Source organism: Somniosus microcephalus, chromosome 3 (assembly GCF_052327205.1).
Source record: "Somniosus microcephalus isolate GS21.2 chromosome 3, FLI_Smic_1.0, whole genome shotgun sequence".
NCBI classification, from domain to species: Eukaryota; Metazoa; Chordata; class Chondrichthyes; order Squaliformes; family Somniosidae; genus Somniosus; species Somniosus microcephalus.
Window position 1 is genome coordinate 114801423 of NC_140989.1, and position 12807 is coordinate 114814229.

At 42.0% G+C, this 12807-nt stretch overlaps 1 protein-coding gene across 10 annotated transcripts in view; it reads left to right on the plus strand.

Moving 5' to 3' along the window:
• Nucleotides 1–695: 695 nt before the first annotated feature.
• LOC147121275 (AT-rich interactive domain-containing protein 1B-like) overlaps nucleotides 696–12807 on the plus strand; it is a 673710-nt gene continuing 661598 nt past the window's right edge. For 2 of the 10 annotated variants that reach the window (XM_085981503.1, XM_085981508.1), the window contains exon 1: nucleotides 698–2454. In XM_085981503.1, the coding sequence (XP_085837629.1) occupies nucleotides 1129–2454 (1326 nt within the window). In that variant the 5' untranslated portion in view covers nucleotides 698–1128. Of the gene's footprint in view, nucleotides 2455–12807 lie in introns of all 10 variants that reach the window. The other 8 variants (XM_085981505.1, XM_085981507.1, XM_085981504.1 and 5 more) reach the window with 7 other exon arrangements.

Genomic DNA, 12807 nt, shown 5'->3' on the forward strand with positions numbered 1-12807 from the left:
ATGTCTAACTCTGAGGCTAGAGAGAAATAGATTGAACCCGGGGCAGGGAGAGAGCAAAGAACTGGACTGGATCATTCTGGCACACGCAATGTAAAAGGAAACATTGGTCGCTTTTGGAAAATAAAATAACGAAATGAATTTAATCCTAAACAGAATCTTTTAATAATGATATTTGCAACGAGTATTGGAATAAATATAAACCGGTTATATTGTTTTCAAAATAATATGGCTTATGCAGGAAAATCTGTTTAACTGCAATATCATATTATAAAGACATTGATCATTAAACTGGTGTTTTAGAAATTGGAAACCAAGTTTGAAGTAGTTAAACTTAATACCAAGCACATTTTGTTTGGTGGAGGGTCAGTTCTATAATGTTTAAAGCTTCGGCTAAGATGCATTCGATGTAGAACAATTATTTTTGTAATTACAGTAAATAGCAAAATATATAATGGAGGAATCACAAACAGAAGTGAACTAGAATTAATTTTGTCATTGTTCCAGACAATGGAACAAAGATTTTGTCATATAAAAATGTGAAAATTGCAACGAGTTCTTAAAATAATGATGTATAAATACACTCTATCAATGTTAAAGATGGATTATAAATATTAAAAGATATGAGAAATTGGCATACAAATTCTGTTAGAAAATATGTGGAAGTAAAAACTGTGTTTTAAAGGTTGATATGTTTAGTTTGCACAGTGTATGTGTGAGAGAGGCAGGCTCCAGCCCGTGTTTTCGAGTTGATGTGCAGTAATAAGGGGAATGGATAATAGTTGTTGGAGTCCTCATGCCATGCTGGGCCAGAGGCTCAGCTAGACATGTATTTACCCATATCCGGGTTAGAGAGGAAAGGAAAGTTTGATTTTTAAAACAGATCTGGAGAAAGTTTTCTACCTATTTAACAAAAAGAGGGAGAGAAAAATAGAATTTAATATATAATAATAATAATCACCATGCAACAAAAGAGAGCGTGAGCCTTTTTACTCTTGCTTTCAAACTGGAGGAGGACGAGATTTTTTTCCTTTTTAATAATATTTAATGATCGGGTGTAAAAGGAAGAGAAGAAGCAGACGTGTCTGTGTGTCTCTCCCTTCTCCCTCTCGCTCTGCCTGATTCTTAGAGATGATCATGGCCGCTCAAGTAGCAGCAGCTCCGGCCAACAGTAACAACAGCGGCGGCAGCCCCGGCTCCGGCAGCCTCGACCCCGACAGCATCAACAACGGAAAACCGGCGGCTCAGGCTCAGGGAGGAGGACTCGGCGGCGGAGATCCCAGCGGTGGCGGCTTGAACCTGAACAGCGTTGATCATCATCACCATCCCCGCCACCACCACCACCTTCACCCCCACCACCAGCAGCAGCACCACGGCGAGCTCAACATGGCAAACTCCTCGGGCCCGGCCAACAACAACAACAGCGGCGGCGGCGCTGCTGGAGGCTCGGGGTCGGCCTCGGCCAACAACAACCCCAACCCCGAGCCGGCGCACAAAGAACCCGCCTCGGCCTCGCCTTCCTCGGCATCCACCGCCTCCTCCTCCTCCTCGTCCGCCAGCGAGGCGGGGATCGTTCCCAATCACAAGCTGAAAGCGAGCGGCGCCGAGTTGTTGCTTCCCCCCCATCACCAAGGAGAAGGAGGCAGCGGCGGGGCAGACACTCAACATGGAGGAGGCGGCGGCAAAGACAACAGCCTCTTAACCGCCGACAACCCGGGCAACAACAAGGCCGACGACGAGCTGCTGAAAATGGGCGACCAGAGGTACGAGCACCCGGCAGCCGCGGGCTCCAATAACCAGGCGGGCCCGGTCCCCGATTATAATCACTATTACCGAGCGGGGCCGGCGGCAGCGGCGGCGGGGACAGGCCCCGGACCCGGCCCTTACTTCGATCAACATGGCGGACAACAAAGCCCCGGGCTCGGCGTTCACCCTTCGAGCACCCTGGAGCTGAGCGCCAGCCCGCTGCACAACTCGCACGACGGCTACTCCAACAGCTACAACCATTACTCGGGCTACAGGCCGGCCTACGGCAGCCCCGGCTATGGCATAATCAGCTCGCCCAGGGCCAACAGCCTGGTATCCAGCGGTGCCACCAACAGCGGCGGCCACCCTCACCACCACCACCACCACGGCAAGCAGCAGCCGCCGCCGCCGCCGCCTCTGGCCGGGGCCTTTCAGCGCTACTCGGGCCAGAACCAGCACTCAGGAGCTACGCCGACCCTCAACCAGCTCCTGACGTCCCCCAGCCCCATGAGGGGATACGGCTTCCCGGACTACAACAACCCCGGCGCTTCGCAGGCCTCGCTCAAAGGGAGCGACATGGGCAGTCAGTACGGAGTAGGGAGCAGCCAGGCCTGGGGAGGAGGCGGTGGCGGAGCAGCAGTGGCAGGACAAGCTCGCAGCCACCCGGCCATGAGCCCCGGCAACACGGCGCAGCCCCTGAGCAGAGCGCAGGTAAAGCGGCCTGTGTGTGTGTGTGTGTGTGTGTGTGTCGGTGTCTTTGCTCTGACCCCGCAGCGGGAGCAGAGCTGCTGGTTGTGCGATGTGAGGACATTACAGCGATAACAATCCCTGAAGCGCTAGTCAGGGACACGGGCCGCTCTGTCTTTCCTGTCACTTCTTGAGCTTCAGCGATTCTGCCCGCTGTTTGGGTAACGCCGTTTGCAGAGAGTTGGTGCTGCTTGTTTGTTTATCTTTTTGCCCCCCAACGAAAGGTGCCCCGCTCTCCACTGTGCGGGTTTTGTGCATCGAACTGATAACGTGCAACACCCAGTTGGGTTACTTCCATATTAAATAAATCAGTTAAATGTTCTTGTAAATTTAAATTGCTATCTGGTATCTCTTTGTTGCCCCCCACCCATTTCTTTGTATGTTATTTTTGCCCTCCAGACTGCTCAGGTTGATTCTGGTTTGTGGTGTGTGAAAACTAGCAGCTCCGTTCAACTCGCACTCGAGTCACTTCAACTTCTTTTGCAAGGTTTGCAATTTGAATTGTGGAGGTAAAAGGCCTGGAATCGAGTCTCCAGACAGCTGCCTCCGAGTTGACATCTAATCTGCCATCTGATTGGCTCTCACACTCACCACTGGGCATTTATCAGTGCTGATGTAAATACAAGTTGCTGAGCATCACAATCACAAACCCACAGCCAGCACTTTTCCCATTGCACATTCCCTAACAATCCACACAATTTACACAACACTTGAATAATTGGAAAACAGATTTAAAAAAAACTCTTTCCCCCCCCCCCCCCCAACATTCCAGATATATTAATACTATATTTATCCTTCAATAATTGCATTAAAAATGTTTTTTAATCAGCTAACCATGTTCAGAAATTACAAACATTCATACCAGAACAAAAAATAATTTGTTTAAAAATCAAGCTGTTGAAAAAATATTTATAACTTTCTGTAATAAACAACAGCTTGTGCAAATTTAGTAAAATCAAGTGTTAATTATAAACATTAGTAATTTTATGTAACAGCAATAGATTGTTCCGTATGTTTCAAAACCTGTTCCTCATAACCAAGGGATATAAATGCTTATTAAGCTAATTGATTATAAGTAAATTAGAGCTGTTTAGTATTATTAAAATATTCATGAAATTAAATCTATAGTACAAATGAGGATATTTTGTTCCAGTTCATTCAAAAAATCTTACTAAATATTGTCAAAGGTGTATTGCATGGGGAGCAATTTTCTATTGTAGAATAGCATATACCTATAAATGTTACTGCTTTTGATTCCACATCAATTGCAGTAATGCCAAATATATTAGAACTTTCATCTTTGGTTCTTAACTAAATAATTCCTTTTATTTTGAAAAAACTTTCTGTTACTACCTGATTTCTCAGTTGGTAAATGCTTTGGTACAGCCATACAGACCAGGGACGTGCTCGGTTCAATTCCAGCTCCATATTGTGTTGAATAGTTGTAACTTTAAAAAAAGACTTGCGTTTATATAGCACCTTTCACGACCACCGGACGTCTCAAAGCGCTTTACTCAAAGCGTTTTACAGCCAACGAAGTACTTTTTTTTTTAAGTGGAGTCGCTGTTGTAATGTGGGAAACGCGGCAGCCAATTTGCGCACAGCAAGGTCCCACAAACAGCAATGTGATAATGACCAGATAATTTTTTTTGTTATGTTGGTTGAGGAATAAATATTGGCCAGGACACCGGGGATAACTCCCCTGCTCTTCTTCGAAATAGTGCCATGGAATCTTTTACGTCCACCTGAGAGAGCAGACGGGGCCTCGGTTTAACGTCTCGTCCAAAAGACTTAGGCGAAAGAGTGCCATGAGTGGCTTCAATCACTTTGGCCGAGAGAGCTGAAAATCGGTGAGGGTTCAGTAGCCCCTGCAGGGCAGGATTGCACTAGGAGTGTGATGGCTTCCACAATAATTGACTAATTGCCAACTTGAGTGAGTTTTAGTCATCAAATATGCCATTTGAGGCAGGTATTGAAGTTACTGCTGCCTGTGGAACTATACCCTACACAAGTTGCTCTCTTCAGGAGAGAGATGGGAGGAAGCAGAAAACAGAAGATTTTTTTTTATTAAAGCTCAAATTGGTTCATTATAGGAAAAGTGTTCTTGGATGTTTGATAATTTTATAAGGCAGTTGATCATAAATAATCAATTTCTTTGTGTGCAGAACACTTGGGGTGGAGTCATATACCTGCTATTGGATGTGGATCTATTTGAACAATATATTTTAAAACTACAAATATCAAATTGTATCTGTTTGAAAATTTAACTTGTTAATTTTTTTAATTATCTTCATGTCACCAGGATTTCACTAAAGTGTAATGAAAATTATAAAATTTTAAGAATATATATCAATTTGAATTGTGGAAAAATATCAACTACACTTAGATTTTGTCCTCCTAAACTCAGGTTGTGTCTGAAGAGAACATTTAGAGCTATAGAACACTTGATTTTATTCCTATAACTAAGTAATACTGATGTTTGACTAATTAGTTAATTGCTGGGAAAATCTTGGCATTTTTATGTGTGTGTGTGCATATACTATTGTCTTGAGTGTATCTGTGTCAGATGATTTTTTTTTTCTTGTATGTGTGTATATATAGCACTCTATGAACTAGGATGAAGTCAAGCATCTGTTTGCAGGACTTGTGTTGAGGTCCAGATATTTCTGATTAGTTACATGTCAACTGTTACAAGTTTGCTGCTTTTCAGTTTGTTCAGAGACAATTGGTAATAACAACATGTTCCCTGGTTCGGGGGCTCTGCTATTTAAGGCAAAAAGAAATTAGCAGTGTCATTATCACAGACCTGATTGAAACGTGAACATTTTAAAGCATTGAAAGAAACTTCTTTGTAACTGTGGCATCTGAGTTAATCTTTGGTTTCTGTTTTATTTTGATTGTGTGCAACTAAGGGGAATATTAGAGTAATAGAGACTTGCATCATGATTTAGTATTACTGTAGCATATTAGTTGTCTGGAAGCCCTGTACCAAGTGCTAAGCCACTTTGTTCTAAGACCGAGTTCAAGAGTTGGATAAGATGTGGGATATACTTGTGCATAGAAATTGTGTACTGTTTCTTTTCCTGGAATATACTGTTGGATATAATTGTTTTGGGTCTTCCTTTCACAGCCTCTTGCCTGAAGCTACCATGCATTGTGGCCAGTTTGAACAACCAACATGCTCCAAAGCCTCTATGCTAGTTTTCTTCATTCCTCTCTCTTTCCCTGCACTCCACCTGTGCCTAATATATTCTCAAACCAAACCATACAGCTGGAAATGTTTGCAGACTTGCTCTGTAGTTGGCCACTAGGCGGTGTGTGAGAAAGGCAAGGGATGACTGATCAGGTTATCCTGCTAGGTCCCTGCTTTTCTTCCCTATTCTGGCACAATTGAGAGTGGAAACAGTGAGCATAAACCCACACCGTATAATTCTATGACTGTACCTCTTTCTATTCCTACCCCAACACTCCTGAGCCTTTATCATTCTATAGACACATAAGTTGGGTGTGGAACAGCTGTTTAGAGAGAATGTCCCTTTTAATTTTTATTTCTCGCCTTGGACAGAGAGAAGTAGCTGGGCTTCATTTGACCCCTATCTGTAGCAAGGCTAAACTTTGGAATTTACAGGGAGTAATCAAAAGGCACAGACTGCACCCTAGCATGGCACAACAAATTGGGTCTTCAATTTGCTGCAGTAGTGCCACCCTACCTCAACTCATTCAGCATCAATAGCTGTAATTTTAGGGTGGGGGGTGGGGTATGAAGGAAGCTGTTATTCTTTGCAGTGAGCCTTGATGCCAGAGTTAACAGGGTTATGCAATGGAATATTTAGTTAAGTTTCTGCGATGGCATTGTGCCATAAGGCAGGGGGGGGGGGGGGGGAGAATTGATGGGTTGGCTTGCTCGTGGAGGTAACTGTCCTGTTAGTTCCTCTATGTACTGTAGTGATGTTAATTGAGACTAAAAAACAGTGTTGTGCATGTTTTCTTGTGGGAGGGATAAGGGTAAAAAGTAATTCCAAATAATAGAGCACTGTATCGTTCATGCTGTGCAGCTGATATTCCTTTCTGTGTGAAATGAGTGATCTTGTGGCTCTTCTAGTGGACTGAAAGAACACCAATATAATGGGACAATAGCAAACCATCAACTATTTGACTTGTCTTTTGATTTTTCATATGATCTGGTTCATAGAAACATAGAAGATAGGAGTAGGCCATTCGGCCCCTCGAGCCTGCTCCGCCATTCAGTGAGATCATGGCTGATCATCCAAATTCAGTGTTTTTTGTCCTCTTTCCCCAAAAGGTTTGCTGTAGGAAAATTCCAATGCTTTAAGACCCTAAGTGTTTCTTTTTAATAGCCCAATTGGTCATGCTTTGTGGATGCTGCAACACTTGACCACTCCTGCTTTCCTAAAGCTGGCTTGTATTCCCCAAAAGAAAAATTGCCTTTAAGAAAGTACAGCATTCATATGTTAAAGTGCCTTAATTTATCATAGAATTACTTAGAACACACATTATCATGCTTGTTCAAATGGTTCATTTGATAAATTCACTCCGAGTGTGGAACTGAGCCATACAGACCAAGATGGTCTGTGTTTCTATTCCTCAGTCTGTGATGAGTAAGCTAATCTTGTAGAGGTGGGCACTACAGTTAGTGTCGGCTGCCTTTACCTGGGGTGGGGTGGAGTGGAGAATCAGCTGGTATCGTCTCCTGAATGCTATCCAGCAACCCGTGCTGGAAAGTGCATTTGTGCGGATGACATGGTTGAGGTCAGTTGTGATGTCCCACGCGGTTAACTAAAATGTTAATACTCTACGTTCAGGCTCACATATGAAGAATGGTCACTTGGAAGGGGAGTGTAACTCGTAGAACCGTATCCTAGCACGAGTCGGTGCCTTCAGTGACAAAGGGGAGAAACAAAAGTAAATTTGTTGAGGCACATGTCTCATAAATTGAACCGTTAACTGATGAATCACGAAATGGTTAATTTCCATGGAAGAAACTCTTGCATCATTGTGCAGTGACAATTGTTAATTCCCATGAAAGAATTTTAGGATATAGTTTGTTCTGTAGGGGGCGTTTTCTTGTGCAAACTGTAGGCGTGACTGATGCCATTTTTTGTATTGAATGTTGAATACATTGTGTTTTTTCAACATCTAAGTTTCCACCAACTTGTGAAGTGGCTCTGGTGATTTCACAAGCCAGCAGGTAAGGGGAGAAATGAGTGTTGCTGATTCTGATTACTTCTGCTCTCTGGAAGCTGGCTTGCTTTCTTTGCCTGCTGTATGGCGACTAATGGAAAGAAAGCATGGCTAAAAAGAAAAGGTAAAAACATTCGGGGGGCGGGGGGGAACAATATCCCACTGCATGTTGATTGTGTGTATATACAAGATTTAAATTAATCTTGGTAATTGCTTTATTTTCTTTTAATTCCTTTTAGAAAGAAAAGTAGGTGGTCGAAATTACAGGGCAGAGAGATGAGGCAGTTATGGGAGAGCAGGAATGGGGGCAACATGCCTCCTTGTTCTCTTTGTTTCTCTCGCTCTCTTTTCCCCCCGCCCCCCCCCCCCCAAACCTCTGGTTTATTGGAGCCAGTTATGAGCTTGCACGTCCATGTTCTGCTTGGGTCTCTTAAAATAATTTGAGTGTCTGATCAGGAGCCATCACAGATTATTGGGTTTAATTTGCAAAGCTGACGTGATTGATACAAGTTTACTATAAATTTGTTTATAATTTGTAAATAAGACGTGAGAATGTTTAATCCATTTCTGTTCTCGGTTTACTACTTTTTGTTTCAAAACATGGGTTAAATTTTAACTGTCTTGCACATCATAGGATGTGGACTGTTGAATGTGATAATTAACTTCAGTTAATTATCATGTTTCAAGGGTGTGGGATTATGACTAATACCCATAGAATAAAACTTTTTAATGAGTTCTAGAATAAAACATGCTGTTGGATAACTTGATGCCATTACAGTTTAAAATGAGAATTATACAAATTGGATTTTTAAAAATATAATTATATCAAATGCAGATCTAAACATCAATGTTCTTTTGTTCATGTTTTATTTGGGGGTTTCTGGCACCCAAGTTTCTATGACTAAATTTGTTGTATTTTATTTCTACCCCCCACCCCAATTATTTTTCTCCTTTCTGAAGACACCGACTCTTGAGTTTTTCATGGGTGCCAGCAGCCCTCCTTGCCCATTCTTCATGTGACTTTGGACAGTGGGCATCAACAGGCTATTCAGTCTTGGAGAGCATCACTTCAGCCAGATCCTATCCTTGCCCAGTGTCCACACATGCAAGCTTTCTAGGTGGAGTCAATGAATGATGATCAAGAGACTGATAATAGCACTACAGTTGACCTCGGTACTCTGGTAGGGAGGGTAACATCTTCCTGATGGGTATCCAGTAGAATTTTCTGGATACAGTGCGTGTGTGTATTGGGGGGCTGCGGCATTGGCCGAGTGCAAGATTGGGTTGTCTCTCAATGGTGAAATAATCCATTTACTTACTGTGTAGACTCACCCATGAAGAATGGTCACTTGGGTCAGATACCAGAGGACTCCCAAATGTCCATGGGAATGTACTACATTAAGAGTCAACATCTTGTTGAGAAGTACATAGCTAGACTACAGGAGGGAGAAAACTTACCTTGCCCGTCTTTCCCCACTACAAATATGCCTCCAGTCGGATGATCACAGAGCAAATATTTTACCCAATTTGTGGAGAAATGTGTAGTCTAGGTCACTCTGGTATTAAAAGTAAGAGAAGGAGAAGGTAAAATCAAATAATTAACCAGGGTTTTGATGCTGATCTTGTTTGAGTAAAGCTGCTTCTAGTTTTAGAAAAATATAGAAGCTCTAAAGTTGAAGTGCAATGCAGTTGTTTAGTTTTATTTATGTTTTTTAAAGCAGTAAAGGACCGTGAGGTCTTTAGCTTATAAAGTTGGAGAAGGAGGATGATTGTGTAGCTGTAACTACTGCTAACTCGAACTGAGCCTTGTTTCGCAGTGGTAAGCTGTACTGGCACTTGCTGTAATGGTGGTAGTGTCAGTTTTGATCAATCAGGCTGTGACATTACTAATATAAACTAAATCTAATGTTAATTGAGTACATGTGATTTTCAGTTTATTGGTGACTCAGTAACTTGGATCCATTTGTCATGGGTACGTGCAGAAGGCTGTCGGATGCATTTTAAAAAAATGTATATTTAATATACCCTAATATTTTCATGAAGATACCTAAATGCCTTTTACATTGAAAAAAATCCAGTGCAGCTTGTTGAGCCTCCATCCATATTGTATCTGGTTCAGCTGAAGTAGCGGACGCAACAGTGATGTTATTGTGACCCTTGCTGTATGCAGTGCATGAGTGGGAGTAGGCTGCAGTGAAAATCAAAATGGTGACCAAAATAAGGTAGCAGAAAAGTTAACATTTTTGGTGAACTCACTCCCCTCCCAACCCCACCCCCCCATCTTTTCTAACTATATTATATTGAATAAAATTGCTATTAGTTATTGTGAAACTAACTTACCTTGTTTCAAGGTTTCCCCTTCTGTTGTTGTGCTTTTTCATTCAACTGGGATAGCTGGGTGCTCTGGCCCACATGATTTTTATGACTGTTGTCAGCTGGCTAGAGGTGTGCCTTAAATGACCGAGTAGGTTGATTTCATTTTTTTGCTCCAGTGAAATAGAATGTTCTGTAGCACTTCTGTTTGCACCTAATTTGACAACTAGCAAATACAGGGAGCGTGTGAAATCCATTTGAGTTTTGGATTCAAACTAATCACTGTTTGTTGGGGAGCTTTGGTTACTGGGTCACACGTATTGAGTATTGACTGGTTTTTAAACTTGGAAGTGATTTGAAGAGGTGTAAAATGTTTAGCAAGTTTTATCTTTAATTATTAATCATATCAGTGTAATAGTCAATAAGATGTTCTGGAGTATTGGAGAAAAAATAACGTCGCAGAAGGAAAATAGACAAAAAGAGCAGGGGAATTGATGGCTCATCAAATTAGATTAGTACACCATGCTTGTAAGAGTTTCCTCCTCCCTTGTATATTACATTTTACTCTGGGGGAAAAATACATTTGTTATGTTAGTTAAATAAAAGTTGGAATTTAATTCCCTTGGGTGGGGGGGGGGGGAGGGGGAAGGGGAAGTTAAAAATTAATGCTTGGCTCTGATGGCATTTGTTAAGTTTTAATTCAGTGCCTAGTTTCCTATTCCGTGACCCATTTATAAAATTCACAGACGTGTAAATTAGGCCTTGAAATTAACTTTTGATTCCTTTGTGTGAATTGTGGTACTTCAGATATGAATACAGAGTTTATTTTGCAAAGCAGATAATGCCTTAATTTTCTTAATTAAAGGTAATTGACTAATTTCAGTGCTTTTGCAAAAAGACAAATCCTCAGGAAAGTGAGAAACCTTTTTAAACTGAGAGCTACTTAAATATTCTCTAAGTACAGTCTACGATTAATTCAGAGTTTCTTAATTCAAATTATCTGATAATTCAGATTTTTTTTGTGCAACATTCCCACTTTGTTAATTTATTCCCATTGCTTAGTTTGAATTTGATTCAATTTACTTAGCGCAGAGAGCTACTTTTGAATTATCATGAGTAGACTGTACATTAAAGGTGTGGGCATTTGTATCTTAAATGGACATTACTGTTTAAATCCAAAAAGTAAATTCTTCAAAATTATTTATCATGTTCTTAAGTGTCTGTTACCTTTTTTAATTCCACTATTTTAGTGGCATTTTGGTAGCTCACCATCAAATGTCCAGACCTGCTGACATTCACCCTTAGTGGCAGCTAATCATGCTCCTGTATTATGAGTTGTTAGGGATGTGGGTTCAATTGAGGGTGGGGGAAATTAATGTAATGGCAGCTCCCTACTTTTCCTCACCTCTGACATGAGACTCGGGAGCTCCTTTGATTTCAACTCTACATTTTTTTCTAAAGACTTTTCACATAAGATGCTGTTCTTTTGGGTAACACACTAAAATTGATATACTTTCACTGTCACACGTTGAGTAACACAGCTTTGGAAGAACTTCATAGAATCATAGAAATTTACAGCACAAAAGGAGGCCATTCGGCCCGTCGTGTCCACGCCGGCCGACAGAGCTATCCACCCTAATCCCACTTTCCAGCTCTTGGTCCATAGCCTTAGGTTATGGTACTTTAAGTACATATCCAAGTATTTGTTAAATGCAAGGAGGGTTTCTGCCTCTACTACCCTTTCAAGCAGTGAGTTCCAGACCCCCACCACCCTCTGGGTGAAAGAAGTTCTGCTCGACTCCCCTCTAATCCTTCTACCAATTACTTAAATCTATGCCCCCTGGTTATTGACCTCTCTGCTAAGGGTAATAGGTCCTTCCTATGCACTCTATCTAGGCCCCTCATAATTTTATACACCTCAATTAAGTCTCCCCTCAGCCTCCTCTGTTCCAAAGAAAATAACCCCAGCCTATCCAATCTTTCCTCATAGCTAGCATTCTCCAGTCCTGGCAACATCCTCATAATTCTTCTGTGCCCTCTCCAGTGCAATCACATCTTTCCTGTGACCAGAGCTGTATGCAGTACTCTAGCTGTGGCCTAACTAGTGTTTTATACAGTTCTAGCATAACCTCTCCGCTCTTATATTCTATGCCTCGGCTAATAAAGATAAGTATCCCGTATGCTTTCTTAACCACCTTATCTACCTGTCCTGTTACCTTCAGAGATCTGTGGATATGCACTCCAAGGTCCCTCTGTTCCTCTACACCTCTTAGTATCCTACCATTTATTGTGTATTCCCTTGCCTTGTTGGCCCTCCCCAAATGCATTAGCTCTCACTTTTCCAGATTGAATTCCATTTGCCACTTTTCTGCCCACCTGACCAGTCTATTGTCCTGCAGTTTTCAGCTTTCTTCCTCGCTATCAATCACACGGCCAATCTTTGTATCATCTGCAAACTTCTTAATTATGCCCCTACATTGAAGTCTAAATCATTGATATATACCACAAAAAGCAAGGACCTAGTACTGAGCCCTGCAGAACCCCACTGGAAACAGCCTTCCAGTCATAAAAACACCCGTCAACCATTCCCCTTTGCCTCCTGCCACTGAGCCAGTTTTGAAACCAACTTGCCACTTTGGATCACATGGGCTTTCACTTTTCTGACCAGTCTGCCATGTGGGACCTTGACAAAAGCCTTGCTAAAATCCACGTACACTACATGAAATGCGCTACCCTCACTGACCCTTCTTGTTACCTCCTCAAAAAATTCAATCCAGTTAGTCGGACATGACCTTCCCTTAA